We start from the raw sequence: 21,518 nt of genomic DNA, 5'->3' as shown, positions 1-21,518 counted from the left end.
TATATACCTTATGTAGTGATCACCATGATAAGCTAGTAACCATCTGTCACCATACATAGTTATTGCAATATTGACTATATTCCCTTGTGTACATTACATCCCTGTGACTAATTTTATAACTGACAGTTTCTATTTCCTAATCTCTTTCGCCTTTTTCACCTATTCCCACCCCTCCTCCCATCTGGCAAGCAGCAGTTTATTCACTGTATCTATAAGTCTGTTTCTGTTTCGTTTGCTTTGTTTCTTAGATTCCCCATATAAGTGAAATCATACACTATATTACTCTTTTAATGTCAGAATCTGTGGTAATAATACCTCTATCATTCCTGATGTAAGTAATTTGTGTTTTCTTTCTTTTTTTCCTGATTGATCCCTCTAACAGATTATTAATTTTATTAATTTTTTTCAAAGAATCAACTTTTGGCTTTAATTTTTCTCTGTCATTTGTCTGCTTTTTCTTTACTGATTTCTTCTCATATATTTATATATTTCTTCCATTTGCTTTTGGTTTAATTTGCTCTTCTTTTTCAAGCTTATTAATTTGGAATATTAGATCATTATTATTAAACTTCCTTCTTTTCTAATTAGGAGCTTAAAACTATAAATTTCCCTTTAAGCACTGCTTTATATTTCACAAGTCCTGATATATGTGTTTTCATTATCATTTCACTCAAAATGTGTTGTGATTTTCTTTGTAATTTCTCCTTTGATACATTAGCTGCTTGTAAGGATACGGCTTCATTTCCAAATACCTGGGGCTTTCCTGGACATCTTATTGTTATTGACTTCTAATTTAATTCCATTTTAGTCAGCACTACTATCTAAGGTGTTACTCTCTTGAAGTTGAGACTCGTAACTCAGCACTTGGTCTGTCTTAGTGAGCCTCCCTAGTGCACTTGGAAAAAAGCATGTGTTGAAATTTTTAAATGTATAAATGTTAATTATATCAAGGTTCAGAACTTTGATACCTTTCCCTTTTTTTTTTTTTTTTTTTTTTGTCCAGTGGTTCTACCAATTTCTGACAGGAGATGTTAACTTCTTCAATATGATAATTTGTCTATTTCTTTCTTTGTATTTGTCCCTTTTTTCTTCATGTTTTGTTGTGAAGCGTTGTTATTATGGGTGGTATTATGGGTTGAATTATCCCCATAAAATATTTGTTAAAGTCCTAAACCCCAGTATCTGTGAGTGTGATCTTATTTGGAATTCGAGTCTTTGCAGATGTAATCAGTTAAGATGAGGTTATTAGTGGTCCCTAATTCAATATGATTTAGGAAAATGTCATGCGAAGACAAGCCCACATGAGAGCACCATGTGACAATGGAGGCAGAGATTGAAGTGCTATAGCAGCAAGCCCAAAACACCAAAGATGGCTGGCAAGCCATCCTAAGCTAGGAAGAGGCAAGAAAGGAGGCCCTCCTACAAGTTCCAGAGGGAGCATGGCATTTCTGACACCTCGATTTCAGGCTTCTACCATCTGGACCTGTAAGAGAATAAAGTTTGTTATTTTATGTCACCTAGTTTGTAGTACTTTGTTATGGCGACCCTAGGAAACTAATCCACATTAAGGATTTTATATATATATTATTATTTAACCCTTTTGTAATTATGAAAACAATCCCCCTTATCTCTTATAATAATTTTCCTTTTAAAATTTACTTAGTCTGACAGCAATATAGTCACACTAGCTTTCTTACGTTACTGTTTGTGTGGTATATCTTTCTATCCTGTTATTTTCGACCTTCTGTGCCTTTACGTATAAAGTGTATCTCTTGTTGACTGGGTCTTGCTTTTTCATCCAGTCTGACAATCTCAGCTTTTTAATTAGAGTATTTATAGTTCATTTGTATTTAATGTACTTGTTGATTCGAAGTCTACCAAATTGCTACTTGTTTTTTTAGTTGTCTCTTTTGGTTTTGTTCCTATGTTCTTCTTTTCTAGTCTTCTTTTGGATTAATCAAATATACTATACACTTAATTTTTATTTCCCTTTATTGGCCTTTTACCTGTACTTATTTTTATTATATTTCTAGTAGTTGTTCTAGGGATTATAATATGCATCTTTAACTTATCACAGTCTATTTAGAATTAATATTACATTGATAATTCATATAAAATATGGGAATCTTATTACATTAAAATTTTATTTGTCACTTCTGCTATTGTTGTCCTTTTACTATTGTTGTCATATATGTTACAGATACTTACATAATAAACAATACAATTACATAATACATACTATTGTGAAAGTCACTAAATAGAGAAGTCAGTAGACAGGTGTCTCTCATGCTCTGGCAACCAACGTAAGCAAGCCACAACTAAGCTAGAGTCAATTCTTATAAATATCTTGAAGTTAGAAAACCAAAACTTAAGGACAGCCAATCACAAACAGCAAGCTAAGCTTTCCCAAATAAGGCAAGTGGCTTAAGTTATCACCAATTAAACAATAAAAGATTCTCCCCTTCCTCCCGCCAGAAGAGCGCCCCTAATCACTTCCAGTTTGGTGCTGGGTGATTCAAATTGATGTTTGTTTAACTAAACTCCTCAAAAATTTAATGTGCTTCAATTAATCTTTTAAGAGTATTACTGTATATTAGTATATTTTACTTTATACAGTCTGTTACTTCTCAGAGAAAATAAAAGAAAAAGGAAATATAGTTATATATAAAATGACACTTTCCGCAGAGTTACCATTCCCAGTATTCTTTATTCTTTCCTATGGATACAAGTTTATTTTGGTATATCCTGTAGTACAGGCCTTCTGGCAATAAATTCATTCAGCTTTTGTTTATCTGAAAATGTCTTTATTTCATTTTTAATGAATAATATCATTAAATAATATATATAATATATATTTCTAGGATATATAATTCTAGGTTGACTTCCTTTCCTCTCAACATTTTAAAGATATTATTCTATTGTCATCTAGCTTCCATTGTTTCATATGAGACATCAACTGTCACATGTAATGGTAATGTACAGTATTCCCCCCTTATCGGAGGTTTTGCTTTCCAAAGTTTTAGTGGCTTGCAGTCAACTGAGGTCTAAAAATACAAAATGAAAAATTCCATAAATAATTTATAAATTTTAAATTATGCATCATTTTAAATAGCATGATGAAATCTTGCTTTGTCCTGCCTGAGACGTGAATCATCCCTTTGTCCAGCGTATACACAGTGTATGCAACCTACCTGTTTGTCACTTAGTAGCCATAGATCTGTTATCAAATATTTTGAGAGACAGATTGAGAGAGAGACTATACTATATAACTTTTATTAGAATATATTGTTATAATTGTTCTATTTTATTATTAGTATTGTTAATCTCTCCGTGCCTAATTTATAAATTAAACTTCATCAAAAGTATGTATGTGTAGGAACAAAACATAGTATATATAGAGTTTGTACTATCCACAGTTTCAGGCATCCACAGGGGGTCTTGGGATGTATTTCCCAATGATGGTGGGTGACTACTATATTTTATTCCTCTGGTAGGTTTTGAGATTATCTCTTTAACTATGATTTTCAGCATTTAACTATGATGTGTCTAGGTGTCTTTTGTTTCTTTTTTTTTTCTGTTGTTGTTGTTGTTGTTATCCTGCTTGACGTTTGCTAGGTTTCTTAGATTTGTAACTTGATGTTTTTCTCCAAATCGGGGTAATTTTTTGGACTTTGTTTCTTTAATTTTATTGCCCTATTATCTCTCCAATTAATGTTAACTTGTTTGATATTATCCCATAGATTACTGAGGCTTTGTTAATCTTCTGAAATCTCTTTTTTGCTTCTTCAAATAGGATCATTTCTATTGATCTGATTTCAAGTTTATTCATCCTCTGTTCTTAAGTCTCCAATTTGATGCTAATCTCCTCTAGTTAAATTTTAATTTCAGACATTTTACTTTTCTGCTCTAGGATTTCCACTTGGCACTTTTTAATTGTTTCCATTGCTTTGTTGAGATTTCCCATCCACCCACTCATTATGATTATATTTTCCTTTAAGTCCTTAAAAATACTTATAACAGTTACTTTAAAATCTTTGTGTGTTAGTTCCAACATTTGGATTATCTGGAGTCTGTCCTATTATTTTGTTTTGTTTTGTTTTTCTTGATCCAGGGTCAAATCTCTCTGCTTTTTTTACATTAATAATATGTTTATTGTATGCTGAATATTGTGGATGATATGTTTTAGGAAGTCCATATTATATTGTCTTTCTCGAAAGAGTGCTGATTTTTGTTCTGGTAGGCACTTAAATTATAGGCATATTGTTTTGGCCCTGTCAGTCTAGGTTTTATTCTTCATTAGAGTGGGTATATTTTAGTTTTTACTTTAACTTAGGGCTTGGTTCTTAAACTTAGACATATTCCTGACTCTTAAATCATGTCTTTCCTGGAGTCTCACCTTATAGTCCAAAGTGCTCATGGAAGTTTCTCCACTCAAGCTAGGCCAGAAAACCAGTATCTCCCAGAACTGCACAACCTCTAGTATCACCATTCATCTCTCAACCCCACAACAGATCATCTCAGCTAGGTCACACAGAGCCTCACCCTGCACTTGCGCAGTCTAGCCCTCAATCAAGGATCCATGATGAATCCCTGGGCAGACTCCTCCCTCTGCATGGCTTCCTCTTCTTCAGTTATCTTACCACCCCCTCCCCTACCAATTTTTAGCTGCTTCAGTAGCCCACTAATCCAATCTCTGCCCCTTCAGCTCAGCAAGACACCTGTCCACTTGAAACCCACCTCCCTGTACCATGCCAGAAATCTTGGGTGATTGTGAGACTTAACCTCATGTGTTTCCTTTCACTCCAGAACCATTGTCCTACCTTTTGCCTACTGCCTAAAAAAAAAGTTGCATTATATATTTTATTCAGTTTTGTAGGTGTGCAATACAAGAGCAAATCTTGTACCAATACTCTGGTATAGCCAATGGTAGATGTTATTATGTCTTTTTTCACATCAGATTCTTTCAAAACTCTTTGTCTCATGTTTTTGAAGCTCCTTTCTACTGGCTCCTGGAGATTAGGCCAAGTCCACCATTTGGATAATCCAGCACCACCCTGTTTCCTATTCCATTTTTTTCTTTTCTTTTCTTTTCCCACTCTGTCTCTTAATCCTTAAAAAAAAAAATGGATTAGGAATAAGAGACTAAGGAGACAAGCTAGAGAATGGGAAAAAATATTTGCAAAAGACTTACTCAAAATATAGAAAGAATTCTTAAAACAATAAGAAAACAACCTACATAAAAAATGGGCAAAAGATCTGAACAGATACCTCACCAAAGAAGATATAAAGATGGCAAATAAGGATATGAAAGGCTGCTCCACATCATATGTCATTAGGGAAATGCAAATTAAAACAAAAACGAGATACGCTACATACCAATTAGAATGACCACAATCTGGAACACTGACAACACCAAGTGCCAGCCAGGATGTGCAGCAACGGGAACTCTCACTCACTGCTGGTGGGAACACAAAATGGTACAGCCACGTTGAAAGACAGTTTGGTGGTTTTTTACAAAACTGAACATACTCTTACCATATGATTCAGCAATCATGCTCCTTGGTATTTTACCCAAATGAGTCGAAAAATTATGTCCACACAAAAACTTGCACATGGATATTTATAACAGTTTTATTCATAATTCCCAAAACTTGGAAGCAACCAAGATGTCTTTCAGTAGGTGAATGGATAAATAAACCATGGTACATTCAGATGATGGAATACTATTCAGCGCTAAAAAAAAAAAAATGTGCTATCAAGACATGAAAAGACATGGAGGAAACTTAAATACATATTGCTAAGTGAAAAAAGCCAGTCTGAAAAGGCTATGTGCTATATGATTTTAGAATCATATATGACATTCTGGATAAGGCAAAATATATGGAAACAGTAAAAAGATCATTGTTTGCCAGGGGCTGGGGGTAAGGTAGGGATAGATGAATAGGCAGAGCATTGAGGATTTTTAGGGCAATGAAACTTCTGTATGATACTATAATGGTGGATACATGTCATTACACATTTAGCAAAACCAATAGAATGTACAACACCAAGAGTAAACTGTAATGTAAACTATGGACTTTGAGTAATAATGATGAGTCAATGTAGGTTCATCAGTTGTAACAATTGTATCATTGTGGTGTGATCATTGATAATGGTGGAGGCTGTGGGAGGCGGGTCAAGGATATACGGGAACTCTCTGTACTTTCTGCTCCATTTTGCTGTGAAAACTGCTCTAGAAATAAAGTCTATTTTTTAAATGTATTAGAAGTCACCAAACTTGGCTGTTTCCAGAAATTCAATCCATGCTTAAAAGGTGAGAATTCAAAATAGTGAATTAGCTATATTTTTATTACTGTTATTACTATGATTATTTGACAAGCGTTCTCAAGATTGTTCCCCAAAAAAAGATCCAAAGAAGGTTGCCATGCTGGTAACATTAATAGAATAAGTGTTTGGAATTCCAAGGTTTTTGTAAGATTGCACTTGTTTTTAAAAAGTGGAAGGGGGAAGGATATCTTATATGTAGTTGCTTAAAATCTTAATATGACCAGGTGTGAAACAACATATTTTTGAAATGAGTCGAAGGGGGGGAAAAAACTTCTAAAATATTACATTGATCATTATCATAAAGTTTTTAAAAATCCACAAAAACTCTTATTCATGTTGCACAGAGCAGCTGGTTCTAATTATCTGTCAATGAGCCAAAAGCATATTCCTGTACTCAATTGCATTTGGCTTTTTTCACTTAGCGATTTTACAAGGACACATTCTTAAGGGATTCGGCTCCAAACCTTTTGTTCAATTCCTAACCAGGTGATGAGAAGGCAGGAACCTGCACGTTAGGCCACACTCCATCAGCCATGTGAGCAGATGAAATCTCAGTTGGCAGACTGGCCACTGCCAGGTCTGGATGTCTGTGGAGGCCCCATGACTGAGGCAGCTGCTGGCCCTAAGTTGCAACTTCTTGAGGCTCCTTATGCTTTCCACCTCCGCGGAAGAGATATGCTTTGGGAACACTAGCAGTTCTCTTATTCTTTCCCCTCTGTCCCTTTAGATAACTGTCGTGCCTCAAGAAGGGAGAAACATCAGTGATGGCCAAGGTCTAGTGTACATTTCTTATTTATTGCTGCAATTCCATCGGGGCCTATGTCGCTAGCTGTTTCTGCATCCTCTTCTCACCCCATTCCCCACAACCCTACAGCCTCTCCATTTCCTGTTGCCCAGTGATTCTATTTCCTGATGTCTTCCTAAGTAACATTCCTACTGATACGTACCCCTTTTAAAACATAATACAGATTATAAAAGTATACCATGCACGTAGCAAAACATTTACAGAGAAGGATGTAAAAAAGCGAAAAGCTCCCATCAGTCCATCTGCATAGAGGCGACCACTATTTAGTTTCACAGACGTCCTTACAGAACATTTTTATACATATCCCGTATCAGGAGCTTTGTTAAAAATGCAGTGGTTAATATTCTCTAAAAATATATAATGTGCTACAATTAGCTTTTTCTTTTCTTCCCTAGAATCTTCTACTGCATAGTGATTAAGAGTAGACTCTAAAGCAGACAACATGGATTTGGACTCAGCCTCCTTCATTTACTAGTACGTCATCAAAGGCAGGGACTTCACCTCCGGACCTCACAGTCCCTCTTCTGTAAAAAGGAGATAATAATAGTACATATCTCCTAAGGTTATTATATAAATGAATTAATAAATGTAAAGTGCTTAGAAAAACAGCTGGTATCTTGCTATCTTTATCACGTCTATTCTCTGAAGCTTCCTTGTGATAATCTTGTCTCCAGCTATGGGTCTCAGTCTGGAGCCAGAATGGCAGCAATGGCATTTTCTAGGCAATGAAGGTGACCAGGCCAGCATGGCAGTAAGGCTGCTGCTCAGGGCATGCTGAGTCCATTTCCTGCTCCAAAACTAACTGCTGTCTGGTGTGTTCAAATGGCTCACGTCCCAAGAATTCAATGCCCACAGTTCTGGAGCAGCCAGAACCCATGGCAGATTTGTTTTTGTTTTTCCTCTTTTTAAATTAGATATTACCTTATAGCCGCATCTAGTAAAACCCTGCCAAAACCTCATATATGGTGTCCCCTAATCCAGTCCCTTAATCCACTTAACACATGGGGTTGCATTACTGCAAAGTTAACAAAATGCCTGAGAGAGTGTCCTGCAGAGGACAAGAACCAATCCCATTATGTCGCAAATGCATTTTTTTTCTGGAGTTTTATTGTATTTATTTTCCTATAATCCCTCACTAGTTCATTTCCTAATGACTTCTCCCATTAACTGAAAACAAAACAAAAAACCTGAGTTATTTTCTTTATGTAACCTCTTCGAAAGTGGGGATCATGGCTAGAGCCTTGGGGTAAAAGCTGTACCACTCGAGTATTAGGAGTTTGAAGATGATGGGTGGATGTTGTTATTAGCAGAAATCTCCAAACCGTCTAGAATAAAAGCATCACTGATGAGAATTAGATGACTGACTTCCTCCTACCTAAAGATGTAACAAAAGTCTAAACACGGCAGCTCTGATATGAAATATAACACAAGTCGTCTCTAACAAGCGAAAATGTATTGAGGGGATTCGAATTCAGCCAAAAATTTGGAGCAGGACCCTGGGCAAGCATTATTTTGACTTTTCGTTGTAAGTCTGAAGATGGTTTAGGCCCATTCTACAAATGAAGACACTCACCCTGTCTTCCAGTTTACATGAGGACCCAGCACTGATTTCAAAACATATTTTCTTTCCACTATGTCAGCAGTTCCCTTAAGTGTAGTCTGTGGACTCTTGCAGGTCATCAAGACACTTTCAAGGGTATGTGAGGTCATGACTATTAAGATGTTGTCTTTTGTCACTGAATTGATTTTTGCAATGACAGTACAAAAGCAATGAACTGCTGCACTCCGGCATGAATCTAGCCAGCAGTGCTGCTGGGCCTTGCACTCATGGTAAGGGAAAGAAAAAAAAAAGTCAGTTGCTCTTAATATTATGTCCCTGATGCAGCAGTGACAATTATTGTTATTGAATTGTGGTGTAGCCCTTAAAGGCGCATCTCCTGCTGCATAGCATAGTACAATGGTTTTGTCAAGGAAAACCACTTGTGCAACTGGGTGAGGTATGAGCTGAACTACCTGACCTGCATTTTTCTTAGAGCGCCATTGTTCCTCAAAACAATTACTAACAGAGAACCGATGGTCATTCAGACGTGGGTCTTGGCCGACATTTTCTTGACAACAACAAAGTGAGCCTGTCACTTCGAGTTCAACTGACGGTGTTAGCTGCCAATGAAAAACTTTGAGCTTTCAAGCAAAAATTAGAATTTTGCAATACTCCTATCTGCTACAGTGAAGACTTTTCTGGTTAAATCGGATATTTGGCTATATTAATAAATGTTATTTTAAAATACCATATAAGTGTCTGCATTTGAAAGATGGTGGATTTCCAGCAAGTTCTGCCAGTGCATCATCGCAGTGACTCCCTTGCACTTTGGTGAGGTACGGCTATGACTCCCCCAGTAAGATCTGATCACAGCCCGGGGGCAAAGGCGTTGGGGACTCTACCTCAGCCCCAGAGGTAGTGGCTGTTCCTCATATCTGCTATTCCTGTATTTTTTAGAGTTCTCTTTACTTCTTACTATCCAGTCCCTTGTTACTCCAATCCCTGTTAGAATTAGTAATTCTTCATATTAAACTTTTCTTGTTTGAATTACTGTGTGGTTTCTAACTGGATCTAGACTGATACAGTAGGCCTTGCATGGATGGAGAACAGAAAAACAAGCCAGTGCAGTCATTACTGTGACGAAAGGGTGCTCTTGCCAGTCTTCCTCAGCTGTGACATAGAAGCTGTCTATCTGACGTGGGAGGAAGAGGGGACGGGTTGAAGGAGAAAGTCTAGAACAGCTGCTTTTAGGTATAAAACAAGAAGTTGAAAATTAGAACCAAATAGTACCCACATTTTGAGTGGGCTAGTTCTTTCACCTGTGACAAGTTTTGGTGATGTCTTTTCGGAACAGTTAAAGGAGTAGAGAGTGAAGGATCCAGCCAATCCGTTTGGAAGTAGTGAAAAGGAAGTTAATAGGTAATGAAGTTACCACCAGTGTCCAAGATGAGGACAGCAAAGAGATCGATCATATCAGTGATGTGAAGGGAGGTGAAGAGCTTGAAGGTTTCACAGGGAGGGAAAAAAGATCCAGTGGGATACTGAACTGGTTAAGTCAGGGTCAGTCTTTTACAGAGTTAAATGTCTTGAGAGCTAAAGCATGAGTTTAGAACTTCATGCTCACTGCAGCATTATTTACAATAGCCAAGATGTGCAAACAACCTAAATGTGCATCCATGGATGAACAGATCAAAAAATGTAGTACATACATACAATGGAATATCATTCACCCTTAAAAAAGAAAAAAATCCTACCACATGAACAACATGGATGAACCGAAGGGGATTATGCTAAGTGAAATAAGCCAGTCGGAGGGACAAATACTACGTGATTCTACTTATACAAGGATATCTAGAATAATTCAACACATAGATATAGATAATGGTGGTTCCCAGAGGCTAGAGAGGGAGTGGGGAGGTGCTGTTCAATGGATATAGAGTTTCAGTTATGCAAGATGAGCATCCTAGAGAGCTGTTGTGCGACATGGTTGACAACACGGCATTGTGCACATAAATTTGTCAAGACAGTAGGTCTCCTGTTAAGTGTTCTTACCACAAAAACAAAAGCACAGGGCACGAGGAAGTTTTTGGAGGTGATGGATGTTTATTACCTTAATTGTGCTGACAGTCGTTGACAAGTGTATGCTAGTCCAAAGTCATCAAACAGAACACATTAAATATGTGCAGTTAGGGGCATACCAATTATACCTCAATATAGCTGTTTTTTAAAAATTTTAATCCAAATAAAAAAATAATAAAAAATAAACATTAAGAAAAAAAACTTAATGGTGAGTAGATGATCTGAAGATGGACGACACTGAGTCGTAGGGAAAGGTTCACGTTCCCAAGGATAAAGGCAGTGGGGTAGGGGGAATGTGAGGCAGGCGCCCTATTGCTTACACTCAGGCCAGGACAAAGCCACGTTAGAGACGGCCACAAAAACATCCTGGGGGGAAAAAGAATACTGCTCTGAAATTACAGTAGACTCTCCCTCTTCTAAGATGGGTGGCCTTTGACAAGTTATGCAATATTGAGTTGAGAAGAGTTAGGTGTTACTACTTTGCACCCATAGAATAATCCTATAATAATCAATCATAGCTGGCATCTGAGTACTTGCTATTTGTCTCATCTAGGACTGTGCTTCTGGACCACCAGCCCAGGAACAGTGAGTCAGAGATTTAGTCCCTGGCATGTACTTTTTGCCTAGTACCTTTGTTTTCATCTCTCTTTTCTTTCACTCCTAGAATAGTATAGTTTAGTTTCCACATCTGATAATTAAATCTGATTTCAAGAAATAAGAAATACGTTGACATTTTACACAGTGATCTAGTAAACACGTAGCTATATGTAAATAGTTTCGTAAAGCAAACAAATTTCCTGGATGTAAGACTATACTTTCAGGGATCATTTCTATAGTTCGTTAAATTTCCTGGATGTGGTACACTATTTATCTCTTCTTCTGTGCTTCATTTTTCAAAAAGCAGCTCATGACCTTGTAAACTGATGTCTCAACGCTTCTAGTAGACTACTATTCATAGTTTGGTAGTTTGAAAAACACTATTAGAGAGGGAAAAGGTGACTCATAAACTGATTATAATCTGAAGAAACACACCCTGAGGTCAACACTTCCTTTTGGCTGATTGTTTTGTTTTGTTTTTGAGGTATAATTGACACATAACATTATTAGTTTTAGGTGTACAACAGAGTGACTTAATATTTGTATATATTCAAAATGATCACCACAATAATAGATGTTCTAGTTAACATCTGTCACCATACACAGCTACAACATTTTTTTCTTGTGATGAGAATTTTTAGGATCTACTCCTTTGGCAACTCTCAAATATGAAATATAGTACATTAACTATAGTTGTCATGCTGTAGATTACACCCCCAGGATCTATTTATTTTATAACTTAAAGTTTGTATCTCTGACCCCCTTAACCCATTTTGCCCACCCCCAATCCCTGGCAACCACCAATCTATTTTCTCTGAGTTCATTTGTTTGTTTTTTTTTTCCAGATTCCACATATACATAAAATCTACAGTATTTGTCTTTAACTTATTTCACTTAGCATAATGACCTCAAAGTCCACCCAGAATGTCACAAATGGCAAGATTTCATTCTTTTTTATGACTGAATAACTATATATATATCGCAAGTTTTTTATCCATCTATGAAGGAACACCTAGGTTGTTTCCACATTTTGGCTATTGTAAATAATGCTGCAGTGAACACAGGGGTGCAGATATCTTTTTGAATAAGTGTCTTCATTTTCTTCAAATAAATATGCAGAAGTGGAATTGCTGGATCATATAGTAATTCTATTTTTAATATTTTGAGGACCCTCAATACTGTTTTCCATAGTGACTGCAACAATTTCCACTCTCACCAACGGCTTCTCTGCATCCTCACCAATGTTTGTTACTGCGATTCTAACAGGTGTTAGGTAATATCTCATTGTGATTTTGATTTGCATTTCCCTGATGATTAGCCCGTTGAGCACCTTTTCATGTACCTGTTGGAGTTTACTAGTTATCTTCTTTTCCAAACCCTGGATAGAAAGTGTGCTACACAAGAACCTCAGTGCCAAGATCCGAACATTCTTGTTAATCTCACTCTTTCTGGAGTCATACTTCTCCTTACAAGTCAATAATTCCATATTTTGATACACATCAATGTCATGCAAATTAAAACTGAACAGTATCTTCACTGGTCCAAGAGCTCCCAGCGCTAACAAACTCCATTTGACTAAACTTTGCAACACCAGACTTTTCAGTCAAGGCAAGCCTTCTTGTTCCAGAAAACTTTAATCTCTCGCATTAGTGTAAAACAACACGGCGATTTGCAATACTCAACTAAATGTGATGACTCAGCATGGAAGTTTAGTTCAATATTTTATTTAAAAATATGCAAAGCTGAGGGAGGGATCTGATCTTTTGTTAAAAGAAAGTAATTTTCACAGCATGTATCTTAGCCATTTTAGCTTTGTGTTGAATAATAACAGAAAAAGGAAGTTTCTGTTCTAGATCCTCACTCCAGCATTCAGCCAGGTGCTTGGGATCTGGAAGCAAGATAATACATGCCCTGGTCTGAACTCATAGTAAATCCTTTCACCTAGGTGGAACACCAGCTATTCCCCAGGAGCACATCGGGTCTTATTTTCACTGTTTTATACAGGGCCTGAGAATCCTTCATTTTAAAGCTGAGAAAAATGTGAAAGGATTTCCTAACTCATTGCCTGCATCAAACCTAACTATTTGTTCATTTTTGACAATTACAAGTATAAGATACTTGAAATTTTTAAGATGTTCCACATTTAATAGAACAACTCAAATGTAAAAAATTAAGTCAAGTAACATGCTTTTACGTATTAAAATGTTACTTAACAAAACTTACAGAGACAAGATATGCAGCACTTTCTTGCACTTGGTATTATAAACTCCAACTGACGATGGCTACCTGATGGTCAAAAAATTAGAAAAGAGAAGGAACCAAAAATACTAGTATATAACGATGCCTGCAGGGAATGTCATGTTTTAAATTTTGTTGCTAAAATTAAACTTGAAAAAAAAGGTCTAGAAAAGCAACACACCCAGTTATTTTAAATGATGAGGTAGATTTTTTTCCTATGCAGTAAAGTGAAGATAACAAAAAAAAAAAAATGGATACAACTTTCAAATCTTTTTTTTAAAATTCAATTATAGTCACTTTCACAAAAAGACATTTATAAACTATGAGGTGGAGAGGTCATACTCAGGCAACCTCTGAATTTGATGTGTTACTTGGAGATTCAACGATCAGTCTTGGATCAATCAACTCTCTCCAAAAAACAGTGATCTGAGGAAAAATATAAAATATTCAGTTTAGACACTTCATTTTGACGTCATATAGGTTTTAGTCGGTTAAAAACTTCAGTCAAGTAAATTTCCATTTGTGCAGAATAGCTGAAGACCCGGAATAATTTGAGTCCCGATAAAGTGAGTTCGATTAGGATATAAAAACTCGTTTACCTAGAACACGGCTAAAATTTACATTAAGCATATTTCATCTTTCTCTCATTTAAAGCGATGGTTGTGGGGGTGAGTGGGGTGAAGGGTAGCTGATTACAAAAGGAGGATTTGCCCAATAAGCCTCTGCGGACAGGCAGCCCACAGACCTCTTGGGAGGCAGATGTGGCCCAGAAGGGTTACCACTGGACTGCTGATGTCCTTTTGTGCAGCTCTGTAGTTCTTACCCTATGCTACCTAAAAATAGGAGGCATTTTACTAAGAGAAAGCAAACTACTAACACTTGGTCCTATGAATGACTGATGAGGGCCATCTAGTGTCAAAAAGGGCAATTACAGGCTCTGCTTTGGGCTTTAAAAAGAGAGGAAAGTCTCCAAAGTTTAATTTTCCAACATAGTTTCCAAGAATACATTTCAACAAAAAGTGGGGCTGAATGTATTGCAAGCAAAGAAGTATAGGAGACAAGATCAAATCTGATGATCCTACTACAGACCTTAAAAATATGTTTTTGGAATAAATCCCTAAGAATATCTATCATCTGAGAGACAAAGCAAAATATACAGTCTGGTTAAGGTTTCTGCATTTCAGATAAAATGTGAATTTGTAATACTGAAACTTACAGAATAATATCCATAACATTTCAAATATGAGTACCTCAACAGGAAGCATTTTCTTAAATATAAGTTTTATTTACTTTAACGCTAGCACAACCTAATGAGCCAGCCATTGCCAGAAACTATGGAAGTCTGGCTGTCTAAAAAACTCTAAACCATACACTTCAAAAACAGCAATTTAAGGGTTTACACACACTCAAAAGATAGAATCATTTTATGTCCTTCTTCAAAACTATCTATGCTGTTTTAAGTCAGAATCGTAGTAACATTGGAGAGGTAGTAGTGACTGACCAATTTCCAGAGTGGGCTGTGAATGTGCTTGATCTGGGTGCTGGTTCCATGAGGACGTTCATTTGTGAACATTATTCAAGCTATACACTTATATGTACTTTTATGAATGTACACATCAATAAAAAGCATTTAAACTATGCTAGTCTTTTCTACAGAAACTTTTATGTAACTATGATTTTACGCAACTCTGTGGTCTTACATAAGAGTCTTATCTGCGCATGTTGTCATGTAGGCTCTTTGAGGTCCAAGACAGCGTCCTAACTTGGCATTCGGCACTGATACTGCCACCCTGTAGGTAGGACAGACAGCCCCAAGGCCCAGAGCCTTGATGATTTTAATACATGCAGTTCAGGAAGCTGCAATGTCACCTTCCAATCAAGAGAGTAAACAATCAAGAGAGAACAGATAACCAAGCAATTCCAAGAAGAGAAGTATGCTTACCTTTTTCTCCTGTGTTACAGCATATTCCACTACCTCGGTTCCATTTTCGTTGTGATACACCAAATCAAATTTCCCAGGTTCTTTCATAGCTGAAACCAGATGGTAGGGAGACAAGACAGTAAATCATTTCCCATGAGTAAAAATGGTCCCCTAGGGGGAATTTATATTAGAAAAACAACCGCAAACAAATTGTCCATTGATGTGGAGACTGGGTACGCACACGAAAGTATAGAGTGCTCAGTGACAGGAGACCCTGAGGAAACCCTGCACCAGCAGATGGGAGCTTCTTGGCCATTTATCAGAGACAATCTTTCCTTCATCAAAAAGAAATGAGCTTGATACACTGTCACTAGTACTCCCAGAAAAGAAAATATATCCACAAGATAGTTCTAAAAGATAACTGATATGTTTCAACGAGAGGAGGTAATCTGAATTCTGCAAAATTCTTGTATCGTGCTCTGTCCTCAGAAATTACACATGCCTACTACTTGGTAATACAACAGTCCTCACTTCACATGGTAGTGTGGGGCCATAAAAATGACCATGCAGACTGAAATCACACAAAACAATCTTAATAATCAATAGGAAAACTTATAATTGTTTCACGATCTTTAAAAATTTTTTTCAAAACATTAAAACTTTTCTAGGAAAATGGAAATGAAAAAAGGTAAAGTAGTTATGTAGCACACTGTAATTTAAAGTATTAGAAATACTGAGAATTAAAGTGTTCTATTTCTTTGTAAGAAACTTATCAAAGGTATTTTGAACAGTACTTGCCTTATCAGGCAACAATGATACAGAGTGAGAATCTTTTCTAAGCTTTGCAGAATTATCATACTCATTTCTAAGTTTCAATCAGCTTTCAGTATTTTATCCTTTGAGCTTTTAATGTCATGAAATAGCTCTGAGAGTTTCTGTTTCTTTTTCACAATTCTGGGAAACTTCTTGATGTCATCTTCATTTCTGGGACATCTTCATTTCTTTCGTCACAACTACTTTCCTCATTTATGTCAAGAAGTTCACGTAAACCACAGTGTCAATATTCCCACAGTCGGCTATTTCTTCCATAATTTCACTTAAACTTGATTTGAATGTCACTTTTAGTTTCTTTGTTGTGCTTTCATCTTTGTTGGCCAAGTCCCTGTTTCAATTATCCATTTTTGTAAAATGTCACGTGGGTTTATCACTGAGCAACAAGGAGGAAGTACAACTAGACTTTGCTTTGTGCACAGGAACTGAGTAACAAGCAAAGTGGCTGATCACCAAGAGACTTCCAAAGAAGTGGCGTGACTGGTCACTGATCATGGTGAGCATCTATTATTATGGGGTGATTTGTGGACTAAAGAGCTGGCAGTACTTTATGCAAATCCAGTTAATATTTAACACACGTAATGTCATGTTATTTAACTAAACCATGGTAACTGAAGTTCATGTATATCAGAACCATGCAAAGCGAGGACTACTTGTATTTCTATTTGGAAACAGATAAAGCCATTTCTTGATACCCCAGTTCTAATTAGATGTCACCACTGTCAGTCATCTGACAAGCAGTGATCGGGCTATGTCCATGGAATATGACTATGGACAAACTTCTCTGTCCATACCGAAGAAGGGGGATGTCTTCAAATGAAACCTAATCAGAATAAAGCTGGAAAACCAGTGGAGGCTATATGTAATCACTTACTTAATATCATAAAGAGACTTTGTTGAAAAAGCCTTTTGTCTAACTTCTGTGTACTGGAGTTTTGATTCTTTTACTCACTACCTTACTTAAACACAAACAGAAACAATTAATTGCCTTAGAACTGCTGAAGAAAGAGAGATCTCTCCTGCTCTCTGGCCAGGGACCTCTACAACACAACCCATGTTAAGCCATATACAGTAAAATCCCTCTCATTCCAGGATTTCAGAACCAATAATGAGTGGGGTGAATCAGAGACAAAGCAAAATAAGGTGTGAGAGTGTGTATACACAAATACTTTAGACATTTTATTTTGACTTAACACACAAAAATATGTTCATGTGTCAATCTTTTGAAATAGAGCTAATATGAGTCCACCAATTAGAGTCATCTTTTATAAATCATATCCTTAATGTATGTCTGCAATTTGCACAATCTCCAATTTTGAGGGTTTTTTAAAGTGATACAAAAATGCAAAAACTTGCAAGGCAACCTAAGTGCAAAATCTTCCCAGATGTTTACCAAATTCCTCCCAATTTCTTATAGTTGACCAACCCACACAAACTCAATAGCAAATTTTTTAGTTAACACTCCTAAGTCAGCATTCAACTTAGGTTTCAAACATATCATTCTTTTTGCAATAAATTTTCATCGGTTTATGTCGTTTTCATGAAATTACATAATTACAGTAATAAGAACAACTTGCCTAACAGCTTTGGGAACAAATCCAGCAACTCTTAGTAGCCTTACAACTCCACGAGTGTGAACACGGGCCCTCTGGGCTGCTGCATGCTGACAGGTAGTGGAGAATACCCATTAATCACGGAGGCTAATGAAGATAGCAGCTCCTATGTACACAAGCTACTTAGAAATCAATGAAGATATGCGGTGCCTACATTTTCTAATTCTTTTCTAGAAGACTCACCAGGTAAGGATGAAAGAATTTCTATATCTACTTGCTGGGTCTCTGGATTGTGGCTTAATATTTTTCCTTCCTTTCAAAAATAAAAGTCCAAGTCAAAAAACAACATGTAAAACATTATGAATACACTGAAAAACTACTGAATTGTACACTTTAAAATGGTTAAAATGGTGAATTTTGTTATGTGAATTTTATTTTAATTTCAATAAAAAAATTTTTTTTAAAATAAATCAGTATGTAGGGAAAATGAAATTCCCACACATCAAGCCAGTATTTCCCCTGGTCTAAATTTCTCCAGGGTCAGGAACCACACAACTAGGGCCAGCCCCTACAGCCCAAAGCCTGCTCATTATTCAAACTAGCCAATCCTAAACTGTTTCCCCAACCTTCCCCAGGAAACCCCAACAAAGGCTCTGGCCTAGGCTTTCTCCCCACTCCCACTTTGGCCTCCTGCCCACACCCAGGTGCTTTCCCCCACTGTGCTGCACGGCTTGCATTCCCCGTTCTTGGAAAATGTAAGCAACAAATTCCTCTTAATAGCACTGGCTTCTCCGTGCCATCTCTCAGTCACCTTCATAAATTAAAATCCCAAGGGTACAAATGCAACAGGGTCAGGGGCTACAGTCTCTGAAGAGATTAGACTTTTGAATAGGCTTAACGAGTAAAGCCAGTGATCAAGCCAGTAACAACAGTATTTGTGGTTAAAGCAAAAAAGTAGGGCCAATTTTCTCTCTCAAAATGGTTTTGAAAGCAATTCCAAAAAGTTCTAAAACCACCAGGAAATAAAGTAAGCCAACAGTTTTCCAAGGTAATAACTATGATGGCCAACATCCATTTAATGTGAGTTTTTTAAAATTAGTATCATCTGGAATCACAATTGATATGTGGGACATATCAATTCCACATTTATATATATATCACAGGACTAAATTAGTTATTTATGGTAGGGTGATAAAACATCCTGGTTTGCCCAAGGTAGGTCCATTTATATTTCCTTCCTACATAATTATGAATTGAATATTAATCCTTTTCACTTACAAGTATTCTGATTTAGAGGATAAATTATATGATCACCTATATTAAGGGGCTCAGAAGATGAAAAATATAATAAAACACCAATTACCCAGCACCAACCCACCTAATCCCTTAGTGAACTGAATCTTCTTCTAGTCTGCTTTTAAGGAAAGGTTATTACCAAGATTTTAAAAGTTTTCCAAGATATCAACTTAGATTAAATCAGATTTCCTTTTACTTTACATTAACATTATTATTACCTTTAAAATGGACTTATAGTCTATACATTACATCAAAATATGAAAGTATGCGTTTTAACAAGATTTTCAACAAAATTCAGAACGGATGAAAAGAGAAGGAAACATGTGATTCTGTAATTCCACTGAGTCAAACTTTTACTGAACTATGATGAAGTTCAGATGCCAATATGATAGCCCATACAGATATTAAGTGAATAAATTCCAAGGGTAATATTAGAGAATTATCTGTGGTTAACTGATAATCCAACAGAAACCGTATTAGACCATAATAACCAGTACTAATTCACAAATATATAAAATAGATTCCTATAATGAAAATAATCAAAGTTTTTTGGCTGAGAGCTGTTTATTATTTTCTTTCAAAGTTTAAGATCATGGGGGGAGGGGCACACAAATAAATTTGTGTGTCAAAGCTGATTAGGAAAAAATGACAGAAAAAAATTAAATTCATCATTCTCATTCTATAGTCTTTCCATATGTAAGGAAAATAACACTGAGAGACTTCACAGTGATACTGTTAACAGTTTATGTTTTGGGTTTTTTTTTTTCTACTTTATGCCATTATTTAGTCAAAAAAATCTACATTATCCATAATAGCAGTATTAAATGACTTCAGCTTCTTTAATATACTGATTATTTTTAAATAAAAAGCCTTACCTTGTAGTCAGAGACATCAGGAGAATAATCGGATGTTAGTTCCAAAAGCTAAAAAAGAAGAAAAAGTCCACAAATATGCAAGCCCTGTGGCTCCCCTCCCCTGCCTCTGAGAAAACATGCAGAGCCTGATCATGAACCTGTGGCAACACAGGGGTTCCGGTGGAAAAGGTTTCTTTGTTTTTGTTTTTCTTTGGTGGGGAAGGGTTGGTGATATGTATAGCCTTCTTTTAGTGTGGACTTGCTATGTTCCAGACACCAGCCTAAGCCATTTTTATTCATTCAGAAAACAATTACAGGGCACCTACTATATGCTAGGCACGAAAACACAAAAGAGATGATGCAGGTGTGTGTCTGCGTGCATGTATGTGCATGTGTACTGCTAATGAGTAAGTTTATTTGGAGAGGGAATCATCTTTTTGTTGTAATTGTTGTTTTAAGTATACCTTAAATGCAATCTTTTCTCCAACTTGGGGGGCAGCTGCTAACAGCGGTAACAGGCTGTAGTCCTTGTGTCTCTCTACTGGATTCTGAAAAACAGTATTAGTCATGTGATTTTGTTACTGGTGGGAAAATGTGAATCCATGACATCAGCTCTAAACACAATACGTGGGAAAATGGATAGTGGAAAACTTTCAATAAGAACTACTTGCCTGGATAATTGTAGATGAGTTTGTTAGTGTTTCATTTAAATGCTGCTGCTTCAGATATTCAGCATTTTTATTTAAACCGTAGGGAACAGCAAGCCCTCGTCCTCGACCTCTCCCCCGCATGCCTCGACCCCTAGCTCCCTTCCAAGAAAGAAGGTCCTCTCCTCTACCCCAACCCCTTCCCAAACTGGTGGGGAGAGTCACATTGGGAGGAGGACCGGGCGCCTGTCTGCCACCATTTGAGTCGGAGTGCTTCCAACCGGTAGCGTTTGGAGTCTGCGATGATGGCCCTGGACCTGGACAACCTTTTCCTGCAAAGAGGCCTATTGCGCTTAAGAAACCCGCAGCCTGCTCTGGAGTGCTCTTTGACACCACAGGCTGGTCATCTGACTCTGAACTGGAGTCTGAACTAGAAGACGATGTTCTGGTTATCTTGTCCTCCATGGGGGTAGAGTTAAAGCCAGTTTTTGTAGCCGCTTTGTTTGCGATTGTGTTTTTCATAGAGGGTCCTTCCTTTGATAACGCAGTTGATATTTTCTCTGTGGAATTTCTGACCTCCAGGATGACATTGCTAAGACCATCACTGGTTGATTCATGATCAGACTCAGACTCTGAGGAGGAACTGGGACTACCTTTTGTATGAATGTCCACACCACCTTTCCTTTTGGCTTTGACAAGGCTGTTTCTAGGAGGAGAAGCTTTGGGAGGACTACACTTCTGGACAATCCACTCTTTCACTGGCTGTGCTTTAGAAGACTTGGGATTCTTTGTCTGTTTTTTGTAGTCACATTTCTCCTTTTTCTTTGGTG

At 36.9% G+C, this 21,518-nt stretch overlaps 1 protein-coding gene across 4 annotated transcripts in view; it reads right to left on the bottom strand.

Annotated features, from left to right (window-relative positions):
- Positions 1-13,056: 13,056 nt before the first annotated feature.
- COIL (coilin) overlaps positions 13,057-21,518 on the bottom strand; it is a 17,501-nt gene continuing 9,039 nt past the window's right edge. The window contains exons 3-8 of one of the 4 annotated variants that reach the window (XM_011364998.2): positions 20,713-21,518; positions 20,506-20,589; positions 20,063-20,110; positions 18,135-18,204; positions 15,529-15,617; positions 13,057-14,012 (exon numbers count right to left, since the gene is read on the bottom strand). The exon at positions 20,713-21,518 is cut by the window's right edge and continues 1 nt beyond it. In XM_011364998.2, coding sequence (XP_011363300.1) covers positions 13,929-14,012; positions 15,529-15,617; positions 18,135-18,204; positions 20,063-20,110; positions 20,506-20,589; positions 20,713-21,518 — 1,181 coding nt within the window. In that variant the 3' untranslated portion in view covers positions 13,057-13,928. Of the gene's footprint in view, positions 14,013-15,528; positions 15,618-18,134; positions 18,205-18,565; positions 19,130-20,062; positions 20,111-20,505; positions 20,590-20,712 lie in introns of those variants that run through there. The other 3 variants (XM_023533516.1, XM_023533517.1, XM_011365000.2) reach the window with 3 other exon arrangements.

The sequence above is a fragment of the Pteropus vampyrus genome, unplaced genomic scaffold, assembly GCF_000151845.1.
Source record: "Pteropus vampyrus isolate Shadow unplaced genomic scaffold, Pvam_2.0 Scaffold104, whole genome shotgun sequence".
In the NCBI taxonomy this organism is placed as follows: domain Eukaryota; kingdom Metazoa; phylum Chordata; class Mammalia; order Chiroptera; family Pteropodidae; genus Pteropus; species Pteropus vampyrus.
This window is presented reverse-complemented; position numbering and strand designations above follow the sequence as displayed.